This window comes from Pseudochaenichthys georgianus, chromosome 1, assembly GCF_902827115.2.
Source record: "Pseudochaenichthys georgianus chromosome 1, fPseGeo1.2, whole genome shotgun sequence".
In the NCBI taxonomy this organism is placed as follows: Eukaryota; Metazoa; Chordata; class Actinopteri; order Perciformes; family Channichthyidae; genus Pseudochaenichthys; species Pseudochaenichthys georgianus.
This window is the reverse complement of record NC_047503.1, coordinates 45626621-45646141: the sequence shown is the minus strand read 5'-3', so window position 1 is coordinate 45646141 and position 19521 is coordinate 45626621. Positions and strand designations below refer to the sequence as shown.

Genomic DNA, 19521 nt, shown 5'->3' with positions numbered 1-19521 from the left:
TCGTGTCACACAGAACGATTTTAAAAGCAATGTAAATAATAACAAATTAGAAAGAAAAACAGATACAAACAATACAGATTTCAGTTTTCTGACACAGAACGATTTTAGAAGCAATGTATTTCTATTGGTAGTATGTTTCGTGCCTGCACCAAATAATAACAAATTAGAAGGAAAAAATACAGATTTCAGTATTCTGAGGCTCTGAGCCATTTCTTTCCCCGCAGACTGCAAAAAAACACTATTTAAAATAAAAGGGTTACGCTTAGGGTAAGATATTGAGTAAGACAATGTTTTTATGAATGACACAGCTTCCGGTCTTCCACGACCCGACCGGACAAAAAGACGTGGAGCAGGGCAGGCACGAAACACACTACCAATAGAAATACATTGCTTTTAAAATCGTTCTGTGTGACACGAAAAAAATGCGAAAATCGTGTTGGTGAACATGAATCAATAGTTTAAATTAATTTCGTGACTATAACATGAAATGCCGTGAGACTGGGTTGCATGTACTAGTGTTAGAAACATATCACTGGTCACCGGCTTGAGCTTCAATCTCAGGATCCATGTATTTCTGATCCTCACACACACACACACACACACACACACACACACACACACACACACACACACACACACATCAACTAGTTCCTGAGCAGTGTCCTTCACATGCTGATATCCAAGAGAGGGAGTCACACAGTCACAAGATGGAGGAATAGAAAGCAGTATTCAATGTTTACTTCAGATTAGCTCCACGTCAGAAATGAGCATGCTTGTCATGTCTATCTCCATAGAGGCTGAATCATCATGTTAATCACATAGCTATCATTTCCCCAACAACTATTAACTTAGAACATCCAAGTGTAATCAGTAAGGTAACTTTAGTTCATGACATTTCTTTAAAATGTTACTACCAAAGACCAATTTACACATACAAACCAAGCTACTTAAGCTAACAGAATTAGCATATGTTTTACTCGTGATGGTTTTGGTGCCATCTTAAATCTATGCCACGTTGTTGTATACGTGTATATCTTAATATGTAGGCTCTAGTTAAGATGTTTTATATGAGGCTCGGATGACATACGGTATTAATGCGTTTATCCTCCCCCAAAAAAGGTGTGTTAGCATTGTTAGCGTTTGTTAGCATTGTTAGCATTCCTTGAATCCTTTTTATACCAACCAACAATGTGCAGCATACCTTCCCAGTTGTCATCACGTTGTAAATTCCTGCTGCTATTTAAAAACACAACATATCTCTCTTTATTGTGAGGTGGACCACCGTGAAGTTATTTCTCTCCCAGACTGATTCTCCCAGTTTCCCGTGACAGTGTGTGGATGTAAAAACACTTTCTGTTTGCAGGTATAAAGGAGGAGCGCCCGTCGACCCGCTGAGCGCCCCAGGAAAGTACAAGATTGAAAACAAGTATGGAGTCCACAGTTTGATCATCAGCAGGTAAGGAGCAACTCTTCAGAAACAAACTGAATGTTCTGAACACACAGCAGTTTTTTTTATTTAAAGAGTTTCCAAGAACATAATAGTACTGATGATAATGTCAACATTCTCCAAATTAGAGGGTCTGTGTAGTAACCAGTCTTTCAAAGCGATGTTGTATAACTATTAATAACATATGATGATTTGGTTTCCTTCCCCAAACAATATGTTAAGAATTATTTCTGCATTGAATTTATTATTTAAAATTCAATGCTGAGGCTTTTCAAGTTGCTTTACATAATGACATTATTTTTAAAAGCCACAGGGAAGAAGAATTAAAGAGTGTTAAATAAAATGCAAAACGTTAACAAGACATGTGGGTATTGTCCTCAGCAGGGGTGCCCACACCTTTTCAGCTTGGGAGCTACTTTTAAAATGACCAAGTCAAAATGATCTACCTACATTAAAAATGCTAAACATATTTATTATATATATATATATAGGCTACTGAGTATACCTTATGTTGGTGTGCCTGGCATAACGGCATGAACCCGTATGGCACAATACAACTCTTGTTGGTCATTACGTCAAGTTTATACCCTTTCTTTAGTAGAATTGTATAAATTGGAAGGCCAACTAATCAACTCACCGGTGATTTGCGGTTGACGGCGCATGCGTGGTGAACTGCGTGTTAGAATAGATGAGGGCCGTTTCTCAATGTCGAGTACACCTGCTGCAGAGCCACTATTTCAAGTATCCTACGTCATCGAGTGGCGCCGAATGCTGGGCATTTTTTTTTTTTTGTATAAATGTTTTATTGAACATTTTTTAAAACATACAAAAGCTCGGTGAGGATATCATCAACATAAGTGCAAGACATTCATTCACAATAAGACAAAAATAATACATCCAATAAGAGCCAGGGGGAGAGAAAAAGCATAAAGGCACAAAAACATTTGAGAGGCATCAAGCTACTTAAAATAATAACCATTTGGAAATGTCATTGCAAATCTTTATAGACATGTTACAAGATTGTATTTTCCTAAGGGACAGAAAAAAGGACTTGAACTCATTTATGAAACAATGTAAATGGATTTACCCAAGATAATAATTATGTTTACCAAGTCAGATATGGGAGAATCCAAATGATCAATATAATATAAAATGTGATATATTTTGAAGGCCGGAATGTTTGTTAATTTAAGTAACAACCAATCTCTCACATTCGACCAAAACAATTTAGAAAAAGGGCATGAGAAAAATAAACGTTCCAACGATTCATCAGATGAATGCTGGGCATTTAAACAGTTCTTCGGCGCCACTCGATGACGTAGGATACTTGAAATAGTGGCTCTGCAGCAGGTTTACTCGACACCTGTACGTCGATCAAGTGGCAAAGGCCATAGTAAGGATGGCTCAGGCTAACTTTTTTAAATGTATTTAAAACACTTATTTTTTTCTTTCAAGGCCATGCGATCTTGTTTGTTTGTAGCCTTTATTTAACCAGGTAAAATCCCATTGAGATCAACGATATCTTTTTCAGGCAGACCTGCCGCACATCGGTTACACATAAAAACAGTAAACAAAAAGGACGTCATACAACATAATTACAGCGGTACAAATTACAACCTATTGACAATGACAGGTATCGAATAACATTTCATCTGAGCTTTAAAATGATGCCGGGGAACCAAAATGCTCAGTTTAAAAAAATATGTCATAGTGTTCCAAGCGAGGGCAATAAAAACACATCCTGGGATCTCAGGCAATAGCTACTTGCCACTCTCTGAGATCAGAGAGCAGATATAAGGTGGTAGTTTACCCAACATGGCTTTGTAGATGAACATGTACCAATGACTGAGCCTCCGTACAGTTAGGGAAGGCAGACCTGCCCTGGCATACAGGGCACAGTGATGAGTAAGCGCTTTACAGTTAGTGACACATCTCAGCGCGCTGTGATGCGGGATCTGACTGCAGCTAATGGGTGATCTATCCACACGACCTTTGCGATCCACGTATTGGGCACCCCTGGTCCACAGCAATAACTGTTACATGTCTAATATGTGTCATGTGTAATTGTAAAGCACTAATACGAAAGTAATGCATCATTATTATTATTATTATTATATAGAGTATGTAAGAAGATTTGGGGAATGGAGCAGAGTGCAAATCTACCAATAAGTGCAATTTCAATAAAAAGTCAAGCTGCACTTTTGCCGGTTTTACTTTGAAAAAACATTATTCAAATCTTCACAGCTCCCAAGCTGCAAGAAACTAGATGGTGTCTTATAGTCATAACAACACAAAGGAAGAAACCATTGTACATTTCAATATAAACTGCTTGTACCTGTAATGCCATTTGGAGACACAAGTGCATCGATGTATTCATGAAATTAAAGTTTGTAAATTATGAAAAACTTGGAACAAGAGGAAAATAAAAGGAGCAGGCGGGGCGGCAAGACAACTCATGCCAAGCCAAATCATCTATGACTCTTAATGTTTAGTATTTAAGTTCTTTCTACACTTTAGGGGTCAAAAGTTAGAGAGAGATATAGAACGATCTGTTGAACTGAAGAGGAACGACCGGCCTGTTGCCTGTCGTCATCTTCAAGACTCCTCAGCTGTTCGCGGGGAAGTGCTGACATTTGCGTTATTTGAGCCATGAATTCCTCCCTCTCCCTCTATAGCTGTGGCATTGAATATCTCCGCTCCTCCTCCGTCGTTGCATTACAGGGTCACCAAGGAGACGGCCAACTAGGTGCCTGACTTTGTAGAAAAAGTATATTAATTCTCATTAAATTTCCCATTGAAATACCTCTATGAGAAGAAGACCAGACTGAGTGTATTTCCCCCACAGCTGGTCGAATGGATCGTCTTTTAAAATAGTTCAGTCCAGGCTGAAGGTCACATGTCTTCCTTCTATTCTCACCCTCCTGCCTCAGAACACCTCCCTTGAACGCTCCCGACATGTGAGATCATTTTCTAAAGAGGCAGAGCATGATGTCTGATGCCGTAATCAAACAGTGACTCAAGGAGTTTACAGCTGCCTTTAAAGAGCCGCTGTGGTGTGGCAGAAGAAAGACAGAGCTCGTGTACTTGTAGCGGCCAAAATCAAATAGAACTAAAACAGATAACTTAACAGCCGCTGAGGCACTAGCTAGCGGATCTTACGCAGGACAATGATCCAGGTCCAGACAAGATTCTCCGTTGTGCAGTTTATTCCTATAACAAAATACAATGAACAGGTTTCCTACATCTCGTTCCTTAAGCCTTTCCTTTGTGTGGCTTGAAACACCCTGGTAAAACACCGTTTGCCTACTCGTGCTCTGCTCCCACCACCACCTGTCTCCAATATATACAATTACACCAGGTGCTCTAATCACCCAGTGCCCAAACATGCCTTCAAAATAAAAGCATAGAAACTACTTTAACTTATGACGCTAACTAAGAATACATTTACAATAAACACTATAAAACAGAAAGAAAATAAATGTTAAACTATTAAATAATATAAAGAGATGTATAGCTCCAGCAGTACTTACGTTTGACTCTCATGGTGCCCAGACTCAAAAGTGGGCTAATTGATCAGCTCCTTGTTCCGTCTATTACTCAAATCCATCTCGTCTTATTAAGATACATATGGGTATGCCACCGACTGTTAGTTCAAAATGTCCATTGAGGATAGAAAGGAATATTTCTACTTTAAAAACTCCAACCTCCAATATTCGAATACAGCTTTCTCCTCCTTCGGTTCACCTCGTCGATGCGTTGGGTTGTTTTTTGGGTACATATGTACTCTTTGATTTCATTCAATCATTATCATGGAGACATAAAGACAATGGTAGAAACTACAATTAACATCAATCAAAAACAATACAGTTAAAGACAGTGCAGTTCAGTAAAGAGCGAACATTACAAGTCTAAGTATTTAAGTTTACTAACAATTATTAACAACAACAAATGTTAAGTATTCGCCTGATTACATTTTTTATTCAAAGAATTAATTAATTATATTGTGTTTTCCCCACTATTAACACAACCGACATCTATTTTCAACAGTCAAATGTTTTTTTAACACTTTTTGGAATATTGTGAAATGATCAGAAAATCTGCACTTCAATCTTTACGATTCGGGAAAGGTAGGACCCACATGCAGACTACAACAACGGAAAAAGGTCTTGAAACAAAAAGCGAGCTTTATTTAAAAGCTGATAAACAAAACATGGAGGAAGACCGGAGAAACAAACATGAAGCGTGACATGAAGACAAACAAACAATGAACCGACAGGGGAACACAGGAAGAGACTAAATACAGAGAGGGGTAATCACGGGACAAGAAACAGCCGGGCAGGGGAGGAGAAACACAAGGGCAACAGGTGAACACAATCAGACACACCAGGGAAACTAACGACAGGAAGCCTCATCCCAATACCCCTCCTCGACTCCTCGCTTCCCCTCCTCCGGGACCCGGAAATCAATCAAGACACGCCATTTTGAAGGACGTCCCAATAGCTGAAATGCACACGGAGGAGTCGAGGAGGGGTGAGGGAGGAGACGAAAGGGAGGAGACGAAAGGGAGGATACACGCAAGCAGACTATGCGGAAGTATGGAAAGCCTAAAGTGCCACTATTCGCCCGTTTAAAACGCGCGGTTTTTACCCGTCAAGAATGCGCGAAAAACGTGCGTTTTAAACGGGCGAATAGTGGCACTTTAGGCTTTCCATACAGAAGTGTTTTCACTGCTCGTATAAAAGCCCCGCCCCCACCTTCACAGCTGGTCCATTTCAACAGAGGAAAACCGACAACTGGAAGATGAGTGGAAAAGCGTCACATAAATGTATAATGCTCACAGCTCCGTGGGAATTATTATGTGCAATTCATTTTTAAAAGGCTTCACATTACTATAATTATATATGTATTTAAATGTAGGCTACATTTTACACCAAAACGGAACACAAAAGCAGGACCAACCATCACACATTGAATTCCTTGACTAACAAGAGAAAGATTCATTCATTTAAATAAGTATTTAACCGGAAATGGGCCGGATCTAAAGGTTCTTCAGTTCAGCCCGATGAGAGGGGATACAGCTGTGCACATGTCATCATTAACAGACGTCGTTTAAGAGTGACGTTTGAGTGAACGAGGGCATCCCAATTAATACCTGAGGACTCCTCTGTCCTCGCGTCACCTCCTCGTGTCCCTCGCTCGCATCTTACGGAGGCGGAGCTAAGATGCAAGGAAGGGACGCGAGTGAGAGAAAGGAGGAGTCGAGGAGGGGTATTGATGAGGCTACGGAGAAGGACCAGACCAGAAACAAGGAGGAGAACATGACAGGGAGAACAGAACAGCAAAATAAACCCAAAACTCAAACCCTGACACCCTGTTTCCCCTTCAGTCGTGTTTATCTATCCGTGTCACATGTTCTGTATTGGCTCGATCCAACTCTTTAGTGTTTATATTAAATTAACCAAGGCGGCCTTTATTTGAAGGAAGCATCATTCCTAAATGATAAAGCCAATATATTTGACAAAAAACGGAAAGTTATGGATGTACATTGTTACATACATTTATATATTTGTTTTACGTCCATACACTGGACAAATTGCTGCTCCAAAAACAAGTTAAGCAATAATGAAAACAACCCGTTTTCACTTGAAATAAGTTCAACAATCTTCCAAGGGAACGTTTGCTTGGTAAGAGTTCTTGAAATGAGACGGGATATTTAGACCAATCAGAACTCACGTTGAACTATATTTGACCAGAATCAGGAGATGTTGCGTAATATAAGCAGCACATGCTCAAAGTGTTTCTGTGTTCTGATGTCAGTTGGTGATTTTCTAATAAATATTAAAAATATGTGTTTCATCCGAGATACGACTCAAAATAAGAAGTCATCACGTCTTATAGCAGGTGTAGAGACAGACGTATTCTGATATTAGACACGTATACTTGGCAAGACTTCACGATGTTGCGGTGTAAGGTCATTTCCCCACGCTCCTTGCCCCCGCAGGTGTGCAGTGAGCGATACGGCTGAGTACAGCGCGGTGGCATCAAACCCTCACGGCACCGCCACCAGCAAGGCTTCCGTCACCGTGAAGAGTAAGACCTGAAACCGGTTGATCGGTATCACTCGGATATTATAATATTCTCTCTGTCATCATCATTGTGTTGTCTCCACAGGAGCAGCCGGGACCGGGGAGTCCTGCCAGCTCAATTTGGGTGAGAGGAGAGAACGGGAAGCGGCTGAAAGATAAGCTGAAGGAGGGTCTTTTTAAAATGTTTTATTGGACTCAGACACCATCAGTTCAAACGCATGGGATCAACGTGAGCAGAGCATGTGATGAAGAGGGGGATGAAGAGGAGAAGCTTTTGTCCTCGTCCAGACACAGACACACAAGGACCTCAAGGATTAAGGAAATGAACCATTTTCAGATTGAGAAAATCCTTTCTTCCAGTTGACCAAATGTATCACAAGTATCTGGGTAGTGGTGGTCTAATGGGTAGTGAGGTGGGCTGAAGATCGGAGGGTTGTGAGTAGGGGTGGGCGATATTGAAAAATATATTATCACGATATTTTTCAAGCAGTATCACGATAGACGATATATATCACGATATGTTTTCATGTCGGTTATTATGGTTATTTTTCAAGTTACTTAACAGCACAAGCACCTACAAGTAACAGAAACTAAAACTAAAAGGAGCAACAGACCATAGCATTTCAAGCTGGTTTTATTTCTGAAATGAATCCCTGAATGAACAATTCAACATTTTGATATGGCTTCAAGGCTCTCAGTATAAACATGAACTTTCTGAGGTAGCACGAGCAGGGAACATCAATACACATGAAAAGGAGGGTAAAACATAAAACATCAATGAGGAAAAGTCAGTACCAAACAATTAAAATGTAAACTTTAGACTTGAAGTGCAATAAAAGACTTTAGCATAACTGAAGGGAAAAGTTTATTTTTTTTATAGTTTCAAAAAAATAATTTTTTATCACGATAGATACGATATCTCTGAAAAAGCATATCGTGGAGACCTAATATCGTCACAACGATATATATCGTCATATCGCCCACCCCTAGTTGTGAGTTCAAATCCCGTCTGGAACACCACCACCAGTGTGCGCTTGAGTAAGGCCCTCAGTCCCTGTAATCGGTCATTGTAAGTCGCTTTGGATAAAAGCGTCAGCTAAATGAACATCTCTGCTGCCCTGTGGTCAGGTTAATGATTTTAAAATGTTGAGACGCTTCAATCAGATTCATTATTGACTCAGATTTTGTCAAAATTGGAAGAGCAGTATTATTCTGCTCTCCTTTAGCCAATCAGTGAAAGAAAGAAAAAGTGTAATCCTAGCTTTGACACTTTTCACAAATCAGTGATTTAATTACACTAACATTAAAACAATGTTGGAGGTAAGTTAAGAAAGTGGTTCCTAAACCGAAAGAATATAAATATACATCCATCGTCGAAAGGGCAAATTATCCCTAAACTGACATTAAGTGGTGTTTTTTTCTCATCTAAAAATATTAAATATGAATAATAATACATTTTATTTCAAAGCGCTTTTCCAGGTGCTCAAAGACGCTTTACAGTGGTTTGATAAAACATGATAAAATAGAATAAAGAATAGAAATAAAAGATAAATAAATATTAAAACAGCAACACAGTTAATCCACAAATTACAAGCCAGTCTGAAGAGGTGTGTTTTGGTCAGTGGGGGGGGGGGGGGGGGGTGCAGTCTCTGATGTGTTGTGGCAGGGAGTTCAGAGGGGGGGGGCAGCGAAGGAGAAGGCTCTGTCCCCCCAGGTTCGGATCAGGTTCAATCCTTATTTTACATTTCTTTGTATAATTAGGATATCTTTAAATCCACTGATTACGGGATCTCTGCCTTTCTGGCTTTAAGAATGTTCACATCAGATCAGAACAACGATGTATACGCCCATATTTTACACTGCAATATCAATGTCAATCCTACATATCTTACATTATATCCACCTTTAAAATAGGTTCTCTCAAATGTAAATACAATATACTTCATACAAGAAAGAGGCATAAAATAGCGCAATAAACAAATGGTTAATATTTATCTAATAGACTCTGTTTCAGTGAATATGTGTTAAAAGGATGAACTCCGTGTTCCCCGCTCAGTGCCCCACCTGACTGAGATCCATGCCAGCAAGCTGGAGGTCAGTCTTTTGGACCGTTTCTCCGTCAGCTTTGGGACGGAGGGCAGCTGCATCAGCCTGGTCTGCTCCATGGTGGTGGTCCCAGACCTGCCCAACGTGCCCCCCCTTGTCCAGTGGTACCGAGACGGTAAGACAGCCCTTTCTTTCTTTCTTTCTTTCAGTCTTTATTTCGAACAGATTAAAAAATAACAAATGTGAAAAACAGAATACCGTATTGTTATAATAAAGTATTTATCCACATTCATGGTAATATTTGTATATTTAAAAAAAAAAAAGTCTTCATATTAATAATACTAATAAATCATGTGTCCGAAAGGGAGCAGGAGGAAGCATGCTTATTAACTCCCACCCCTTACTTGATCAATGATTGTCCTTTAAATCATTATGCAAGTTATTCCTACATACATTTACATTTATACAAACATATACAATCATTTCTCATCTTCAATCACCTTTCTTCATCCTCATATTTTTCCATAAACGTGTTTCTGTCCATCCTTAATTCATTCATTAAGTTAAGCAGTATTTGGCCAAGTCCTCCCTTATCATCCAAACTCCTTGCTTGCATGCAGCTGTTCTCCTGTTGCCTTTAAGGAAGTAGATGTGGGAGGCTCCATCACGTGCAACACATCATCCTTTTTAGAAACCATATTTTTTGAGTGCAAATACTTAAAAATATTGTGTCTTTAAGTTGACATTTATTGTTAATTCCACAGTTTATCCACCTTTCCCAGTGTGGTCGTGCATTTTGAATACGACAAGATAAGAAGTGCTTTATCGGTCCCAATTTGGGAGGATGGACCTTCTTTTAAGAACATATCTCAAATCACCTTTACCTTGGCATTAGTACAATGTGGTTACTTATTTAATTGTATTGTATGTGTGTGTGTTGGCCTCTTTTTCTTAATGTCAGAGTGCTGTAAATGTTCCCATCGTTTGTACAATGTCTTTTTACGCTGCTGCAATGCAACAATGTCCCAAATTGGATCAATAAAGTACTTGTTATCTTATCTTATCATGTTCTTCTGTGTCTCTACAGATAAGCTTCTGAAGCCCAGCGCTCTGGCGGAGATGTCTGTGGGGGGGGGATCCGCCCGCCTGACGCTGCCTCAGCTGGCCAAAGACGACGAGGGTCTCTACACGCTGCGCATCTTCACCAAGGACGGCACGGCGGAGCACAGCGCCTACCTGTTCGTCTCAGGTGGGAAGCATCTCTGCTTCGTGGAGCTTTTCATATCTATAAATCTAAACCCCGTTGGGTCGCATCTTCTGGGACATTAGCTTCATTGCTTTATTGCAAACATTGATATTTAAAGCAACTTAAAATCAGCTGCTGTCTAGAGAAAATGATGAGTTAGGCAAACATGCAAAGAAACACTATCGATATAAAGTCTTTTAAGGTATTTTCTTTTAACCTTAAAGCCCACCTCCGCTCCGCGCCGTCCGGTAGATGAGCCCGGTCAGATCAATAAGAGAAGGAGTTCAAAACACCGGAATAAAAGTTAGAACAATAATCTGATTTTAATGGTAAGAAACACCAATACGAGTTACAGAGTACTCTGGACTCCCAGTTCTACTGCCGTGCGATACAGATATCGGGACCAGCCAGAAACAGGGTGCATGAATAAACATCAGTATACATAGACATATTTGGGGGCGGAGTTGTGTCGGTTGCTCCGCCTCCCCGAATCTCTAATTGGTCGATGTCACTCCGAAGCGAATCAGAGAGTCCGTGGGGAGGAGTTGTGTTGGTTGCTCCGCCCCCCCGAATCTCTAATTGGTCGATTTCACTCCTAAGCGAATCAGAGAGTCCGTGGGGAGGTTGCTCACTCCTAGGTGTTCTTACTGGTTGGATTCACTTCGGGTCGGGCCCAATGCAGCGAATCAGAGTTCTGGGGAAAAGTATTTTACTTCTGAACAGAGCGTGAGAGCCTCGGAAGTAAACGAGGACAGAGTCAATCTTTATCTTGCACCTGAGTTCACTCCTTTACTTTCCCAAGGAAGATTTCACGCAAACTATTCTTTCCCAGACAATCAAACATTGTACACAGAGATATTGGTGCCTGAGATTATATTGGCCCCGGAAGGAACCTTGAAAAGAATATGTGTGTGTGCTGGTATCTGGGTCAGTGAGTGTAATGCTGCGCTTCCAGTTTAGGAACTGGGGTAGTTACTATAGTAACGCAGTGTAGGCGGAGCCGTGACTTCATCTTCAATGAGAGCCCCAGAAAACAACACAGCCGTTAGCTCTTAGCACTCAGAGCTCACAGCTCCTCATATCTGTTCAGAAACTAGACAGCAGTTAAACAAGTACAAACCACAGACTGTCTGTGTCATGGAGAATACAGTCGCTGGGTTATTTATGTCTGTAGGCCGTTGTTGTGAGTGTGGACGGTCGGAGCATATATAACGTTAGCTTAGCCGATCTCCATTCAGAAAACACGCATTTTAAAAAGGTTTTTCTCTGCCGTCTGTCTGCAGACTTGTCAAAGCGTTAATTCATGGTTTTTACTAACCGGTATCAGTGTGTTGTTACTTCGGCATCATTTTGAAACGTGTATTACAATTAAATCACGGTCAAATATGTTCATCTTGTTGTAGTTGTAGCCCCCTTGCCAGCGATTCTCTCTCTAGTTTAGCATACTCAGCCCGACTCAGCCTGGTTGTTCCTGGCCCTAGAACCACGATTTAGTCGGGCCAGAAAAAAGGTGAAAAAGTAGCCCCGGGCCAAAACTAGGCCAAGTGGAAACGCAACCAAAAACGGGCCCGCACGGCTCGGCACGCTTAAAGCGAGCTACCCGCTGCAGTGGAAACGCCGAATAAGAGAGAAGGTTATATAGGATTACTTGAAAACAGTCCCAAATAATACATGTTCACTTCAATACAGTTTAAAATAATACATGTTTACTTTAATACAGTTTAAAATAATACATGTTTACTTTAATACAGTTTAGAACAATATCTGCTTCCTTGATCACTTAACGGGAAGAAACCCAGCTAACCGACGATACGAACCATGTTTACCGAAACAAAACACAAGTCTCACAAGAAGTAAATTAGCCCTGAGCGAAAAGCACAGAACTCTAGGTATAAATACTTTATTACTTATTGGATCTGCACGAACAAGATATCAGCTAGCAAGCTGAGATTCCACAGATTCGAGAGGTATTAGTATCACTCCATTATAAGCACCATTATATCCACCTTATCTCCTTACCTCCTTGCTCCCCAGATGCGGCGGCCCCTGTCTCTGGCGCCCCTGGTGCCCCGATGAGTGTGAAGGCGTACGACATCAACTCTGACTACGTGCTGGTGGCCTGGAAAGCCCCGAACACCGTCAACGAGGCGGCCATCAGCGGATACTTCGTGGACAGGTGCGTCCCTGAAAACTCTAAGCTAATGCACACGAGTACAGTCAGATTACGCTGCATTTTAAATTATTAAAAGTATGAAGTCACCGTATTTATTTAGAGCTGAACTCATTCATTTTTTTAGACCAAATGACTCGATATCATTTGAAGGATTATCACCGATCTGCTGATTTAAAGGGCCCATGTCGTGCTTTTCCGGTTGTTACCGTCCCCTTGTGTTATGTAGCTTTTTCTGCATGTGAACGGTCTGCAGAGTCAAAAGGACCAATCCGTGGAACTCCTCACACACACACACACACACACACACACACACACACACACCACACACACACACACACACACACACACACACACACACACACACACACACACACACACACACACACACACACACACACACAGCCTTATGTTTTCTCAGGCTGAGTGTGTGGCAAACTGTGTGGCAAACAGCCTGTGTGTGTGTGTGTGTGTGTGTGTGTGTGTGTGTGTGTGTGTGTGTGTGTGTGTGTGTGTGTGTGTGTGTGTGTGTGTGTGTGTGTGTGTGTGTGTGTGTGTGTGTGTGTGTGTGTGTGTGTGTGTGTGTGTGTGTGTGTGTGTGTGTGTGTGTGTGCGCTCAGGCTGAGTTCCTCGGTGTCTCGCAGACCCCACGCAGCAACCAGGAAATGACACCAGTAAGCCAGCTCTCACTGTCCGCTCCTCGAGCCTCAAAGGGCGGAGCAGCGAGCCCCGCAGCGTCCCGCCAACACGGCCCCCAGACCCCACGCAGCATTCTCATCTGTTTGTCCTTACTGCTGTCATTTCCTGGTTGCTAACAAACGCCATGGTAACACATAATCACTGATGTTCCGCTGTAACGGTGGTGGACCAATCAGAGCACAGTGGGCTCACAGGGAGGGGGGGGAGGAGCTCCAACAAGCCGTGTAGGACAGAGAGTGAATACACATGCTATACAGAGATGCTGTGAGAAACCAATGTGAGTTTGGAACATTGAACAATGTGAATATATTCTGGTAGACCTCAACTGTGGAACTATGATCAGTGGAAATGGCCGTGACACGGGACCTCTAAGGACCATTTAATCCTTTTTTAAATCAATTTGACTGAATGATAGATCGATACTTTATTGATCCCAATTTAGGAAATGCGTGGACAGGTCCGTCTGAAGGCTTTTTTTTTATAAAACGCATTATAAAATCAAATTACTCTGCACTTTATATTATTAAAAGTCTCTTTATATAAAGCTGCATCGATCAAAGGAATCAGTGTAATGTGAAATGGTTTACTTAAAGTGAGGTTTTATCAACAACTCGGCCAGTCGACACATCCTTGTACCCTCGTTCATCTTACAGCTTCACCATACCCTGACACTAAATACTGATACTCGATTGAATACTTTTCGTAGTCCAGTTATCATTAAATGATCTCCTCTGTGTTCAGGCGTGAGTCTGGCAGCGACGCCTGGGTCCAGTGCAACGACGCCCCGGTGAAGATCTGTAAATACCCGGTCCACGGCCTGAAGGTGGGGAACTCGTACCACTTCAGGGTCCGAGCCGTGAACAGCTCTGGGGTCAGCAGGCCGTCCAGAAAGTCGGACAAAGTGACCGCCCTCGATGCCGCCGAGAGCGAGAGGCTGCAAGGTACCGATGAAGGTAAATAAAACATCCAGATGCAGAGAGGAAGCGGTGTCTTCTAACAGATGTGCTGTTGTCCTTTCCTGAAACAGTGATTAAAATCGAAGGGAGATACGACATTCTGATCCATGACGATGATCTGGAAGGTACAGCGTGAAGATATTTATTACTTCTTAGATTCTGAAAGAAATACTAATGTGTGTCCCTCTTTCCAAACCTCTTCAACAACATAATAACTTTACATTCAACATTTAAAAAGTGCAGTTGTGGATTCCTCACTCTTATCCACCGACATCTTCACAGCGCATCACGAGGGGTTGTTTTATTATATCTTATAAAGACCAATCCCCTTCTTCTGCTCAATGGAGGTATGTCCTCTCTGTATATATGACTACAATACATACAAAGAAAAGGGTTCTGATATATTTTTAGGTGGTTTTTCAATTTTTTTGATGTGATTTTTCCAAATGTAACAAAGAAAGACCGTCTCCAGAGGAAAGTCCACATTTTGAGGACAAAGTTGGATTTATTTTCTCACAGTTTCTTCTTAAAGTTGTTTTTTAAATATTACGTCAGGATTTGAGATTGTAATTGTCCAGCTTGAGTCTCAGGGTGCGCTTTGTCAGAAGAAACATGGCATTATTTAAAACATTCTCACCAAGCCAGAATCCACATCAACACTTTGAAATGACATATATGTCTTCAGGAAGGAAGTATATAAGCATCACATCTTTCCATACAGGTTTAATATAAGGTCAAACTAATGGATGTCAGTGATAGCACCTCTTCTCTCTCAGGGTAACATCTAAACACGAGTCGATTACAAAACAGAAATTCACACAAACACTGATCTCTTTTTTCCCGCTGTCACTTCAAAACTAATTTTTCTTCCTTTCTACTTGTGGATATTTTCCCGACACAAACTATCACCCTTCCTAACTGTTCCGGTGCCGTCTTCATTTAACTCCCGTCTCTTTCTTTAATACAATAATCGACTGAAGTGGTTTTAGTGTTTTTTATCAATTAAACCACTTGAAGTGTGCCGAGTCTCTCCTCTTTAAAACAAACCTTTAACACGCAAACTAAAAACCTTTGTGTTGATGTGATTTTAAACGAGGCTGTTGCAGAAGTCCCACATTTTAATTCAACTATCAAGTTCGTCGTTTAGAGAATAAAGGGAGATCCAAAACTCTCTCTGTGCCCACTTTTCCCCAAAAGCTTAATGTCAGTTTTCAAATTGCTTTTGAAATCTGAAATATGATCCAAATCCTGAGCTAAATCATTTTAATAATACATAGGATTTGTATAGCGCTTTTCCTAATGCTCAAAGCAGTTACAGTTAAGTTAAAGCCTTTTATTGTCATTATACACAGACTATAACGAGATTCAAATAATACAAAAAATACAAAAAAATACATAACACTAAAAAACACGGCAATAGGACGGAGAACATACAATCTATACGGGGGAATAAATAGTTAAAATATTGATATAAAAATAGTATATAAAGTGCATTAAAATATATACAATATATATAAATAAATACATACCGTACTTTTCGGACTATAAAGCGCACCTGCTTATAAGCCGCAGCAGCTAAACTGTCCGTCTGTCTCGCTCTCGTTCCGTCTCTCGGTTCCACTTTTACTTTGGCGCGCGACCTGTCTCACTCTTTTCCGGCCTCCAGCTTTTCCTGCTGGAGCCCGCCGCTTAAAGGTGGCGGGCGCGGACCGGTCCTAGAGCCCGTAGAGTTAAAGGTGGTTAATTTTACCTGTAAAATCCATAGATTTAGGAGGTTCCCTAGTGGCCGTTAGCGGTACACAAAAAATGGGGGAAAAGTCGCGGCTTATAGTCCGAAAAGTACGGTATGTGTTGCTCAACCTGCACCACTCTGAACTACAGACTAGAATATCAGTTTAAAAAATACTGCAACCATTGATGTCGTTTTTTTAAACAAAACCTATTTTTGAAAAACATTGTTAAAAAAACACAACATGTAGGATTTGGACACTTTCTTATTATTAGTCAAATATAAAAAAAAATAGGATTTTGTTCCCTAAAAGATCAAGAGCTCTCCTGTGGCAAGGTAGTTATTTAATGATAACAAAAATAAGGATGTTATGTTTGTTGAAATGATCCCAGCCAGTACAATATTAGCTTAGACAAAATATTCAGCTTTTTAGAAAGACCAGAGGAATATGACTTCTGGCTGAGACTAGCTGAGTGCGTTGGCTGGGATATATTTAACCCTTTGATACTCAACATGGGTCAAAAGTGACCCGAGTGAGGTTCAATTGTAAATATCTTTGCAACAAATTACTTTAATAATTCAGAATTCCAGTTATTCCTCGATGAACTTGTTTTTGATCATCACAGATTCTTACTTTCATTTTTCCTTTCTTACTTTTTGAATGAAAATAATTTTTGTATCACGACCCAACATCATTGTTGACCCATGAATGCAAACCTGACGTATTAATACAACAACTGTTTTAGTTCCTACATTTTGAGAGGCTGATTGAAAAGAATGACGTCCGGTGATCAAAAACAAGATATTTAATGAATACTTTGAATATTAAATGATTGGCAATTGGCAATGGATTTGTTGATGACGTTATTGGATGACAATAACAATAAGTCTGGGCGTAAATTCTAAATTCATTTAAAATGACAGAACCATTATAAAAACACGTTGTTCAGGTACAACATCAAAACCAATGTGGGATTTCTGCCTCCGCCGCCGCTGTTTGTATTTCGGGCTCAACCCGTTCACTCCCGACCTTTAGGCTACGTAACGATCCCAGGTCAGCCTACCGAAGTCCACGCGTCCGAGGTTTTCAAATCGTACATCGTGCTGAGCTGGACGCCGCCTCGCCCCCGCGGACGAGTGCCGCTGAGCTACGTCATCGAAAAGGTGTGTGTCGATACCTTCAGCCATCAGGTTCCATCGATGTAGCCCACTGGCATATCTGTACCGTAGAGGAGAGATAAAGAGACATGGACCTCTTCAACTCTTAGTCAGTGTCCCCACAAGAACAACTATTTAACAAAACAATTAAGTGTTCAGACCAGTGGTGGTTCTAGACCAATTTGACTGGGGGGGCCACTGGGGGGGCCAGGTATTTTCTGAGGGGGGCACAATAGATGCAGGACGAAAAAGAGAACTAGACAGTATGAAGTAATTGCGCATAAGAAAACAATGCAATCCAGTTATTGGTATTTGTCAGTACACTTATTTATTTGAGATAGATCTTATAGTTATTACTGTTAGCTTCAGCTTAAGTTATAGTGCAATGTTTTGCACTCACACCATAGACCAGTGTCTGCACACTCTCACATTACAGCAACAAAATCCTGCGGTTTTTGGCAAACCGAGTACCAGAAAATATACATTTAAAAAAAAAAAAATGTTCAGTGTTAGGGGGGCACTGCCCCCCCCCCCCCCCCCCCCCCCCTAGAACCGCCCCTGGTTCAGACATATATATTTACTAAGAATATGTTATGGTCTATTTAAACACAAGGCATTCAATGAGATAGTGATACACTTAATATATACTAAAACATCATTTATAGGTACTTTCTATTTGGACGTATCTGTCCCAAACCCTGATATCTACATTTCAATTTCTGTAAATAACATTTAAAACATTTTGTTCAATGGTGTATTTAAATTACATTTAGTTTATTTAAAAGTATCTTACCTGCATGACAGCATCACATGCACTTCCTTTCATCCTAGCACTATACAATTATCATTTGAGCTGAAAACTATATAAACAAATTAAGGATATCTGTGTTTGGTAGATTATTTCTTTGTTATAGAGATTTGTCAAATCTTTCATGGGCACAACCCTCATACTCAGCTCTGCTGCTCCTCCCACAAATGCTTGTTCCTCATAGATGTGGCCGCATTGGAAAGGTAAGAAAACAGGCTTTCCAACGGGATAAGATGTTTTGCCAAGAAGCATTTTTACAACAAAGAAATAATCCAACAAACACAAACGTCCTTACTGTTTGTGTTAAGCTTAGCGATATTAAAGATGTTTTATGCATCATGTTCCCCATAATTCGTCCTTTTAAATTAAACTTCATTTGAAAAGTATTCTGTAGGTTTAAATATTATTTTAAGAGCTATGAGTTCCCTAGAGTTTAAGAGGTCACATGTGTGTTCTTTTATCATATATGTTATATTCTAAGCACATGAGCACTGAGAGCTGAACGTGGGTCGCTTGCATTGTTGGGGCTTTCTCACGTTATACAGAGACAGGATTAATATTGGTGCAATCACACAGAAATGTATATATATATAAATATATCTACATAAATACTTTTGTAACTTTTATGAGAAAAACAATGTTTAAAAAAAACACAACGGATATGTTGTTAACGTCATTTAATGCTAACACAATGTGCAAATGATCCGATAGCCAGTTTAAGAACCCATAAGAACCCGGACCCATTTCTACTTTTGGGGAAATTAAGGGGAACATCATTTAGACTAAATAGACCACCGAGAACACATTTCTGACAAGTAACCCCCCCCTAGTGTCAAATATCTGACATGTCACATATATGTTGGCAGTATATATATATAAGCTTTTTTAAATGTAGCTCGTTATGTCACATGTGTTAGCGTGGCACATGGACATCTTGGACATGTTGTTATGGCAACACAAAGTCACATGACCTGGACCCGGACCCCCCAGACTGTTCAGTGTGTGTCACTTAGGGACTTCATGAAAGGCTAAAGCTGTTTAAGGAACTTTCCAGGACACTTAAAGTTCCTGTGACTCCTGGGTCCCGGTGGGCCCTAATGGGTTAATATTAATATAAAGTACAACATATTCCGCTTTTTGTAGAAAGACCAGAAAAACGATTTCAAGACTTGTTGA

The 19521-nt window shown here is 40.5% G+C and overlaps 1 protein-coding gene across 6 annotated transcripts in view; it reads left to right on the top strand.

The window, feature by feature from the left end:
* myom2a (myomesin 2a) overlaps positions 1-19521 on the top strand; it is a 73697-nt gene that overhangs the window by 17032 nt on the left and 37144 nt on the right. For 4 of the 6 annotated variants that reach the window (XM_034089061.2, XM_034089072.2, XM_034089055.2 and 1 more), the window contains 9 exons: positions 1364-1456; positions 7449-7537; positions 7619-7657; positions 9590-9754; positions 10667-10828; positions 12860-13001; positions 14436-14635; positions 14722-14775; positions 17416-17543. In XM_034089061.2, the coding sequence (XP_033944952.1) occupies positions 1364-1456; positions 7449-7537; positions 7619-7657; positions 9590-9754; positions 10667-10828; positions 12860-13001; positions 14436-14635; positions 14722-14775; positions 17416-17543 (1072 nt within the window). Of the gene's footprint in view, positions 1-1363; positions 1457-7448; positions 7538-7618; positions 7658-9589; positions 9755-10666; positions 10829-12859; positions 13002-14435; positions 14648-14721; positions 14776-17415; positions 17544-19521 lie in introns of all 6 variants that reach the window. The other 2 variants (XM_034089080.2, XM_034089088.2) reach the window with 1 other exon arrangement.